This window comes from Nerophis lumbriciformis, linkage group LG25 (genome assembly GCF_033978685.3).
Source record: "Nerophis lumbriciformis linkage group LG25, RoL_Nlum_v2.1, whole genome shotgun sequence".
Classification (NCBI taxonomy): domain Eukaryota; kingdom Metazoa; phylum Chordata; class Actinopteri; order Syngnathiformes; family Syngnathidae; genus Nerophis; species Nerophis lumbriciformis.
In genome coordinates this window covers 35,012,962-35,024,302 of record NC_084572.2, presented here as the reverse complement: position 1 = coordinate 35,024,302, position 11,341 = coordinate 35,012,962, and the positions used below count along the sequence as shown (strand labels likewise).

General features: G+C 34.6%; 1 protein-coding gene across 1 annotated transcript in view; it reads right to left on the bottom strand.

Annotated features, from left to right (window-relative positions):
* The window catches only part of atpv0e2 (ATPase H+ transporting V0 subunit e2), an 11,674-nt gene extending 1,207 nt beyond the window's left edge, over positions 1–10,467 (bottom strand). Inside the window, exons 1-4 of the mRNA XM_061984278.1 lie at positions 10,260–10,467; positions 7,083–7,130; positions 2,440–2,538; positions 1–1,049 (exon numbers count right to left, since the gene is read on the bottom strand). The exon at positions 1–1,049 is cut by the window's left edge and continues 1,207 nt beyond it. Of these exons, the coding sequence (XP_061840262.1) occupies positions 2,445–2,538; positions 7,083–7,130; positions 10,260–10,363 (246 nt within the window). The 5' untranslated portion in view covers positions 10,364–10,467 and the 3' untranslated portion in view covers positions 1–1,049; positions 2,440–2,444. The remainder of the gene's footprint in view (positions 1,050–2,439; positions 2,539–7,082; positions 7,131–10,259) is intronic.
* Between the last annotated feature and the right edge of the window lie 874 nt (positions 10,468–11,341).

Sequence of the window (11,341 nt, the reverse complement as noted above, 5' to 3'; positions counted from 1 at the left end):
AATCTTGCACTTTTTGTTTCGGAAATGACATGAATGTTAATAACTGTTTAATAAATACACTTTTGGTTGTGATTTCCCTCTCTGCATGAAAGTTTAAAAGTAGCAGATATTAATGCAGTATGAAGAAGAATGTTTTAATGTAGACACATATTATCATTCAAGGCTAAGGCAACATATCCAGATATATATCGTGTATCGTGACATGGCCTAAAAATATCGAGATATTAAAAAAAGGCCATATCGCCCAGTCCTAGTCCAAACTGACAATTGTAATTTTTTGGCAGCCTTCCTTTAATTTTCCATTGGCGGACAGACATTGGTCGCTCTCAGACGCGACAAAGCTTGAACGACGTCCGTCATTTGAACAAAACGTGCCGGGGGGGGGGGGACACAAGCGACAAAAGGAGGACCCCGGTCCAGGCGTTCCCGGGTGCAGGCCAGTACCACAACCGGACAGAGAAGGTACAACGTAATTTGGTCTTTGTAAAAAGTAGCTGTATATTGATTTTCATTCTTTTTGGCTGAAGCATAGTGGAATCAAGGAGGAAAAGAAAAAGAGCGGGGCGAGGGGGAGCTGTTGTGGTAGTGGCTCGCAGCTAGTGCTGAATGGAGCCGGGTCGCGCCATCCAGGACTCCTTTACTGCGTCTTAAATAAATATCGAGGTCTACACAATACCAATTATTACTTAATTAAATTATTACTGACACGCGTCCAAATTAAGTGTAAGCAAGGTTTCCACACAAGGGGGAAGATCACCATGGTAACGAGGGAAGGGGCTCAGCTCCTCATACACATCAGTTAAGTAACACCACCATGTGGACACTGAGGGCATTACAGGCCCAAATAAATAAACAGACAATAAATACTCCTTCCTTATTCAAGTAGAAACATGAAACTACTGTAGCATTGCACATTTTACACTATTCCACTGACTAAACACCATCAACTGTACATTAGTCTTCATTTTACACGCATATCTCCACTTTGTGTGTGTGTTGGGAGTTACGTTGAAGTCGAGGTTGAAATTAGGGAGAAGATGGACAGATCACTGAAAGACAGGAAGAAAAGAAACTGCATTATGATGATGATAATGATGATGCTCGTGCATGTCACTCGTTAAGATTAGTGGTGCACCATAAATGTCGGGACAAATAGGAGGAATTATGACAAAACACAGATAAATCAGGTTACATTAAAGAATATATCCGATAAACCAGAGGTGTCAAAGTCGTTTTCACTGGGGGCCAGATCGCAGTTATGTTTGGCCCCACAAGGCCGCTTCTAACAGTGAATACTATTATTACACTAATTATTTATGCATTTTATTAGTTTTTTTTTTTTTTAACTAAAATGTAAAAAAATATATGGTAAGTTGCAAAATTTTCCCCTCAGAATGTAGTGTATATTACTGAAAATTGAAAAACAGTTGCTGTTTTTATGGTAAAAAAAAAAAAAAAAAAAAAGGCAGCTCAGTTGCCAGAATTTGACTGTACAATTTACATTTGTTTTTTTACTGTAAATAAAAATAAATGCAATTTTACAGTAAAATGTTGGCATCCGAGCTGCCGGTTTGTTTGTTTTTACCGCAAATCAACAACTGTAGATTTTTCGATGTATTACTGTAAATGCCAAAACGGCCCCACGGTTTAATACAGTACTGTTTTTTTTCATTTAGAGAAAAATGCTGTAAAAACCACAGTCAATATCACAATTTGACGGACAACTTGCCTTGAATTCATTATCAGTATTTCTTTCTGTTTAAAAAATGGTTTGAATGGTTGATCATATATTTTTGCATAATTAGACAATATTTAAGTTAAAAATTTGCGATTACATGGAGTACTTTTTTTTTTTTTTTTCCAAAATAGAAAGAAATAATACATTTAGTAAGAAAAGTTACAGTACTTTATTGATACATATTACTTCCAGGCTTTTGATGGCCAAATAAAATGAAGTGGGGGGGCCTTGAGTTTGACACCTGTGCGATAAACGATAAAAACACACTCCAATTAGGCAGGGGTGTCCAAAGTGCGGCCCGGGGGCCATTTGCTAATTCATCAGCTAATTTTTCAACGGCCCGCAGCACATTCTAAAAATACAAATAAACAAATACAAAAAACATAAAATAGTGCAAAAAAAATAAATAAACGAGCAAACAGGTGAAATGTAACGAGAGAAAGTAATAACGCAAAGTTTCTGTTATTTTCTCTTTAAAGCGGTCATTGTTAAAAAAAATAACAATGACTCAAAATGAAGGTTGTTATGAATTATTTACCTATTTAAGGCTCCAATTACTTCATATCAAATACTCCACTTTTAATATGTTTTGATGTATATTTTGCTTGCCATATATATATATATATATAAAAAAAAGTTAGTCGAGTGGCTGTTGACATTGTTTTCAATGAGCCTGTCAGTTAGGTCACATGCCAACTCACCTGGTCTACTCCCAGAAGTAGCGCAGGTACCAAATGGTTTCATTCTTCAGCTGAGGGCCAAACAGAGGGTTGATCTGAGCGAGGATGGCTATCAACCAGCTGTGGACACACACACACACACAAAACCTATATCACAATATACATTGCAGCCTCCTGCAATAACGATATATGTCGCCATGTATCGTTTCAGGGGGTGTCCAAACCCCATAGCCATCTTTAATTTGGCACACGAGACGACTGCATGAGTTCATATTAAAAGGTCTGACAGGTGGAAAATTGTCACCGACTTGTGGACAATGTGAGAAACTCAGGTCAGTGATCATGATGTGCACTTTCTGGACATTTCATGCACAGCTTTTACTTATATGACCCAATCCAAACAACCTTCCCTAGTCATGACATCAAAAAGTCAGCAATTTCAATACAAAACAAGCTAAATAAATGTAATGGCCATAGGGGTCCATCGATGTGTATGTCATGTCTGTGTAATCATGTTTTGTTTTAGTCATGTTTTGTTTAGTTATTGGACTCTTTAGTTTCTGGCTTTTCACTCCCTTGTCTTGTTTCCATAGTTACCCATTAGTTTCACCTGTTCCACGTTTGGACTCATTGTGCACTCTTGTTTGTCACCATAGCAACCCATTAGTTTTCACCTGTCACGTCACACACCTGTTTCACGTTTGAGTCACGCACCTGTTTTTGTTAATCATGTCTGTAGTATTTAAGTTCATTGTTTTCAGTTGGGCTTTCTGGCGACATCCCACATTTATGCTCTGCACATTCCTGACACTTGATTTCATGTCCATCGTTCATGCTGTTCCTTTAGTCCATGCCAAGTAAGTTTTTTTGTTTATTTTTGCTATAGTCTTTTGTTTTCATAGTTTGTTCTCCGCCACTGTGCGCGCTTTTCGTTTGTACTCTTTTTTTTTTGTCCTTAGTTATAGTGTTAAAATAAAAATATGTACTCTCATTCCCGTCTCGCCCGAGCCAACTTTCCGTTGCCTTCTAGAAAAACTAAACCCCAGGACCAAGTCATGACAGTGTATATATTAGGGGTGTAATGGTACGTGTATTTGTATTGAACCGTTTCGGTACGGGGGTTCCGGTTCGGTTCGGAGGTGTACCGAACGAGTTTCCACACGGACATATTAAGTAACGTAACGCACGTTGTGTAAACAATGCACACCGAGGCACAACACACGGCATGCTTGCAGCTAACGGGCTACGATAGACTGACCATACGTCCTCTTTTCACCGGACATGTCCTCTTTTGCGGAGCTGTCAGGGCGGAGTTTCTTAAATGCCTCAAATGTCCGGCATTTTGAGTTAGGGTTGCATGTATTTTCAATGTACGTTCAGGGTTAAGAAGGGGTTAAAAACAAAACAAATTGTGCCCGCAGCAGCATTGGTGAGGGAGGGGCAGAGACAGAGAGAGAGAGAGAGTTATGATAAACGCGCATGCATCGCCAGGTTCTACTTTTTATCCATAGATTTATCACATTTAGTTTTTTATTATCTGTAGTAGGGGTGTCAAAAGTGTGTCCCGGAGGCCATTTGCGGCCCACAGCTAATGTTTTAAAGGCCCACGGCACATTCTAAAAATACTATTAAAATAAACAAAAACATAACAAAAGTGGAATAAAAAAGCTTAAAGGTTAAATGTAATTTAGAAAAAGTTGCAATGTTGACTAATAAAACAAAACTGTTTTTTTTTCTTTCAAACTGTCATTGCTCAAAACATAATATTGAATCATTATCAATGTTATTATGAATTATTGACCTATCCAAGGGTCCGATTACTTCACATTAAATATTCCACTAAGAAAAATATTTTTGGTGGAAGATTTTGCAAATTTGTTAAATAAATAACACAATTTTTTTTTATTTTGTTGTTTTCTTACTGTACCGAAAATTAACCGAAGCGTGACCTCTAAACCGAGGTACGTACCGAACCAAAATGTTTGTGTACAGTTACACCCCAACCTAGTCATGGTGCAAAAAATAAATAAAACATTAATAAATACAACTAGCATAAAGGTGGTCAAACACATGGTCACACATAACACAACCTGCTCTCTTAACGTTGTGAATATTATGAAAAAACGTCCAAACATCATAAAAAAAACATTAAGTTAAAGTTAAAGTACCAATAATAGTCACACACACTAGGTGTGGTGAAATTTGTCCTCTGCATTTGAACCATCCCCTTGTTCACCCCCTGGGAGGTGAGGGGAGCAGTGAGCAGCAGCGGGCGTGGCCATCATTTTGGTGATTTAACCCCCAATTCCAACCCCTGATGCTGAGTGCCAAGCAGGGAGGTAATGGCTCCCATTTTTTATAGTCTTTGGTATGACTCGGCCGGGGTTCGAACTCACACCCTACCGATCTCAGGGGCGGACACTCTAACCCAGGGGTGCTCATTACGTCGATCGCGAGCTACCGGTCGATCGTGGAGGGTGTGTCAGTCGATTACCAGTCAGGCATTAAAAATGTTTTCTTAAAAATGTACGATCATAAATCTTCACTATGACGTCACTTTCGTCACTTGATTGACATTCACGGCACCCGAGGGTCTTCTGAGATGACGGTGGCTGCTGCCAGCTCATTAAAATTACTGACTGGAAGGCGAGAAACACTTTATTTCAACAGACTCTGGCGCCGTACCTGTCGTCAAAACTCAAAAGGCCGACTGCACAGTTGCACAATAAAAGCTTCTTCATCCTGCCTGCGCTAGCAAAATAAGAGTCTCAGAAAGCTGGCGTGCACAAGCTAGCAAGCTACGGAGTTTGCCGACAATGTATTTCTTGTAAAGTGTATACAAAGGAGTACGGAAGCTGGATAAATAAGATGCCAAAAACCAACCACTTTCATGTGGTATTGGACAGAAAGGAAGACTTTTTTTCTCCTCCATTCAAAAATGCGGACGTTATCAGCACTACTGTCTGATTCCAATCAATGCAAGTCATCAGAATCAGGTAATACACCAACTTATATTCTTGTCTTCATGAAAGAAAGGAATCTATATGTGTTAAACATGCTTGTATTATCTTTAAATACTTTTACCTTATTAACAATATTAACTATATGTGTTAAACATGCTTGTATTATCTTTAAACACCTTTAACTTGTTAACAATATTAACTATATGTGTTAAACATGCTTGTATTATCTTTAACCACCTTTAAGTTGTTAACAATATTAACTATATGTGTTAAACATGCTTGTATTATCTTTAAACACCTTTAACTTATTACCAATATTAACTATAAGTGTTAAACATGCATGTATTATCTTTAAACACATTTAACTTGTTAACAATATTAACTATGTGTTAAACATGCTTGTATTATCTTTAAACACCTTTAACTTATTACCAATATTAACTATAAGTGTTAAACATGCTTGTATTATCTTTAAACACCTTTAACTTGTTAACAATATTAACTATATGTGTTAAACATTCTTGTATTATCATTAAACACCTTTAATTTATTAACAATATTAACTATATGTGTTAAACATGCTTGTATTATCTTTAAACACCTTTAACTTGTTAACAATATTAACTATATGTGTTAAACATTCTTGTATTATCATTAAACACCTTTAATTTATTAACAATATTAACTATATGTGTTAAACATGCTTGTATTATCATTAAACACCTTTAATTTATTAACTATATTAACTATATGTGTTAAACATGCTTGCATTATCTTTAAACACCTTTAACTTATTAACAATATTAACTATATGTGTTAAACATGCTTATATTATCTTTAACCACCTTCAACTTGTTAACAATATTAACTATATGTGTTAAACATTCTTGTATTATCATTAAACACCTTTAATTTATTAACAATATTGACTATATGTGTTAAACATGCTTGTATTATCTTTAACCACCTTTAACTTATTACCAATATTAACTATAAGTGTTAAACATGCATGTATTATCTTTAAACACATTTAACTTGTTAACAATATTAACTATATGTGTTAAACATGCTTGTATTATATTTAAACACCTTTAACTTATTACCAATATTAACTATAAGTGTTAAACATGCTTGTATTATCTTTAAACACCTTTAACTTGTTAACAATATTAACTATATGTGTTAAACATGCTTGCATTATCTTTAAACACCTTTAACTTATTAACAATATTAACTATATGTGTTAAACATGCTTGTATTATCATTAAACACCTTTAATTTATTAACAATATTAACTATATGTGTTAAACATGCTTGCATTATCTTTAAACACCTTTAACTTATTAACAATATTAACTATATGTGTTAAACATGCTTGTATTATCATTAAACATCTTTAACCTGTTAACAAAAACATATTTCATAAATAAGTAAATATAAATTATATATATATGAATGAGGTAGATCCCCACGACTTGATCAATTGAAAAGTAGCTCGCCTGCAGAAAAAGTGTGAGCACCCCTGCTCTAACCACTAGGCCACTGAGTAGGTCGTTGCCCCCTGTGGCATGGCGTGTGTACTGCATACACAAGCCACCCTAGTTTGAATGGCTTCATCGAAACTATTTGGGCGATGTTCGGCGGGCCAAATAAAAAGGACACTCTGACGAAAGAGGAGGAGGAAGGAGGGTTAGCACTTACAACAGGTAGCAGCAGATGGCGGTTAGGATCAAACTGGTGACGATGACGCTGGTTGAGACAAAAAGAAGAACGTAAGAAGAAGAGTGAGGACAACAAGGACAAAAAAATCACTCTTACTTCTACGACCAACTACTTTCTGGTTTGTGCAGGTTTATTCTGGTCCGTGTCAACAACTTCACAGTGTAATACCGACCATTATACTTGAGTTAGCGTACCGTAGGCCTGGGCCCGTAACACATTATGTTGACCTCCAAATTATTGTCCATAAAAATGACACTACATTATTTTCAGACCAAATGAACCACTTAAGTAATGACAATACAAGATAATAATATTGCAAGTATACCCTTTCAAATGCAATAAACTTGTATTCCTGATACATTTCAACATTGTAAATGGAATGAATATCCAATTTAAATCAAATATTACAAATAAAAGATATTGTTTGTTACCAACATTTTGCATTTGGATAAAAATCAAAACCAAAAGCAATAAAATACTGGTAGTTAGGTCTCTGTTAACGGGGGAATTGGGGCACCCTCCAATATACACCAAAACTGATCAAAAATGATCACAGTTATCATTATTATCACTATATTGTTGAATGTGCTCCAAAAGTACTTATGCACACACTAAAATCTTTTAACCAGGTTGTTTTTTCATTTTTTAATTATTAATAAATAGACACACAGTATAATATTATTTTTAATGAATACACTTCCTGTTTAAGCGACGTCACGCCAGTTCAATTCCTGTTAAAGACACTTTGTCTCTTTCAACTCAAAACGGTGGAGTTTAAATCCATCACTTTGTGCAGAGGCAGCATAGTCTTTATGTTCAATGTGAATAGAATAGAATAGAACGTACTTTATTGCTCCCTGGGGGAAATTCAGCACCACAGTTCGCTCACAATAGACAATAATAATATTAAATAATATAATATATACAATATATTATGCATATAATATATGAATAATATAAATATATTATATATACAGTATCTTAGTAGTTTATATTCAAATTGAATACTGTATCTTAGTAGTTTATATTCAATGTGAACACTGTATCTTAGTTGTTTATGTTCAATGTGAATACTGTATCTTAGAAGTTTATATTTAAAGTGAATACTGTGTCTTAGTAGTTTATGTTCAATGTGAATACTGTATCTTAGTAGTTTATGTTCAATGTGAATAATGCATCTTAGTAGTTCATGTTCAATGTGAATAATGTATCTTAGTAGTTCATGCTCAATGTGAGTACTGTATCTTAGTAGTTTATACTCAAAGTGAATACTGTATCTCAGTAGTTTGTGTTCAATGTGAATACTGTATATCTTAGTAGTTTATGTTCAATGTGAATACTGTATCTTAGTAGTTTATGTTCAATGTGAATAATGTATCTTAGTTTATGTACAATGTGAATACTGTATCTTAGTAGTTTATATTCAATGTGAACACTGTATCTTAGTTGTTTATGTTCAATGTGAATACTGTATCTTAGTAGTTTATATTTAAAGTGAATACTGTAGCTTAGTAGTTTATGTTCAATGTGAATACTGTATCTTAGTAGTTTATGTTCAATGTGAATAATGCATCTTAGTAGTTCATGTTCAATGTGAATAATGTATCTTAGTAGTTTATGTTCAATGTGAATAATGTATCTTAGTTTATGTACAATGTGAATACTGTATCTTAGTAGTTTATATTCAATGTGAACACTGTATCTTAGTTGTTTATGTTCAATGTGAATACTGTATCTTAGTAGTTTATATTTAAAGTGAATACTGTATCTTAGTAGTTTATGTTCAATGTGAATACTGTATCTTAGTAGTTTATGTTCAATGTGAATAATGCATCTTAGTAGTTCATGTTCAATGTGAATAATGTATCTTAGTAGTTCATGTTCAATGTGAATACTGTATCTTAGTAGTTTATGCTCAATGTGAATACTGTATCTCAGTAGTTTATACTCAAAGTGAATACTGTATCTTAGTTCTTTATGTTTAAAGTGAATACTGTATCTTAGTAGTTTATGTTCAATGTGAATACTGTATCTTAGCTGTTTATGTTCAATGTGAATACAGTATCTTAGTAGTTTATGTTCAATGTGAATACTGTATCTTAGTAGTTTGTGTTCAATGTGAACACTGTATCTTAATAGTTTGTGTTCAATGTGAATACTGTATATTAGTAGTTTATGTTCAATGTGAATACTGTATCTTAGTAGTTTATAGTCAATGTGAATACTGTATATTAGTTATTTATGTTTAATGTGAATATTGTATCTTAGTTGTTTATGTTCAATGTGAATACAGTATCTTAGTAGTTTATGTTCAATGTAAATACAGTATCTTAGTAGTTTATGTTCAACATGAACACTGTATCTGAGTAGTTTGTGTTCAATGCGAATACTGTTAGTAGTTTATGTTCAATGTGAATACTGTATCTTAGTAGTTTAGACAGTAATGTGTTTATACAATTTTAGATTGGCGTATGGCAGTTTTTAGTGGGGAAAGACGTTAATGTATCTTGTTTTCATGTTAGCATTTAAGCTAGCTAGCAAGCTAACGCTAGACGGTCCATAATTTAATTGAACTGCGGGTGTCAATCCCGGTTTTTCAATCGTTTTACTTGAATACGGTAATACTAACCGTCGGGAGTTTTACAGCGGTTATCATTACTACACATTTTATGCAAACATTCCGTGAGGAGGGAATAAAAAACATTAAGCATCAACACATCAAATCTCATCAGCAGCCTGAATATACCTAATAATATATTATTGTTAGTATCATTATTACTTATACATTACTATTCACTGTATGTTATTATTATATTGTTTCCTTCATCTTTCTGTGCTTGACTTAGTTGTCTTCAGTAAATAGAAATAGAGGAAGGAAGGAAAATAAAGTAATTTAATGGCAGTTAATACATTTTGTACACATTAAATACATAAAGCTGGTAAACAACATGGAAGGAAGGATTTAAGGTAGGAAAGGTGGGAGGACGGATGGAAGGATGGAAGGAGGGATGAGCAGAAGAGAGATACAGAATGTTGCACACATGAGTTAGTAATTAATGATTGTTGTAAGATAAATATAAAAAAGATAACAAGATTGCTGAGCAAAGACAGAATAAAACGGCGACATGATGACGTCATCACGGCTAGCACACTTACCCTCGATTCGGCCCTTTTGGCACTAAAAAGGGAGCCACGACCCCCACCAGCGCCCACAGCGTGGTAAAGCAGATCATCGGCAAGGCGAAGGAGTGAGAAACCATGATTGTTGTCCCACAAAAAGATGACTTTATCGAGAAATTGTTGTCAATTCGCGACGCTGGAGTAGCATCGGTGGCTGCTGCTGAGCTAGCTTGTCGACGTCACTACAGCCCCGCCTACTAATCCCAGGCGTCCTGTGATTGGTTACCATGAAACAAGCGCGCGTTTGTGATTGGTCGAGCCAGCTGCCATTCAGTGTTAAAAATGAGCAGAATAATCGTTTAATCCGCATTCTAATGTTGATGTATGTATTTACATTTGAATCTTGAACATTATTTTAGAGTTTGCTGTCAAAGCGTGTTGATTTTGTGACATTTATCACTTTTGGAATTGAATATGCTCACAGTTCATAATAGAGATGTGACGTTTGCGAACGTTTTGAGGCTTTTGAAGGGCTATTTTGAGTGAACTATGAGAATCGATTTGAAGATGCAGCCGGGAACTGGCCCTGGAAAGTAGTCAGTCAAAGGAACTATTTTTGAGATTTATTTTTTTATTTTTTACATTTTCACATTTGTGTTTTATTGTTCTGAAATGTAAAGTATTTCGCTTGTAATACGTATTAATTTTTCATCTAATTTTATTTAACTTTTTTTCAAACATACACATTTTATTCTAACTTATTGTGTATTTTCTCTGTATTGTTAAAATGCTGTTGTGCTAGACCACAGGTGTCAAACTTAAGGCCCGGGGGCCAGATGGGGCCCGCCACTTCATTTTATTTGGCCCTGGAAAGCCTGGGAATAATATGTATCAATAAAGTACTGTAACTTTTCTTACTAAATGTATTCTTTCTTTCTATTTTGGGAGAAAAAAATAGATGTACTCCATGTAATCGCAAATTATGTCAACTTAAATATTGTCTAATTATGCAAAAATATATTATCAAACATTCAAACCATTTAAATAAAATATATAAATAAATACTAATAATAATGATTTCAAAGCAAGTTATCCATCAAATTGTGCATTGTAAAATA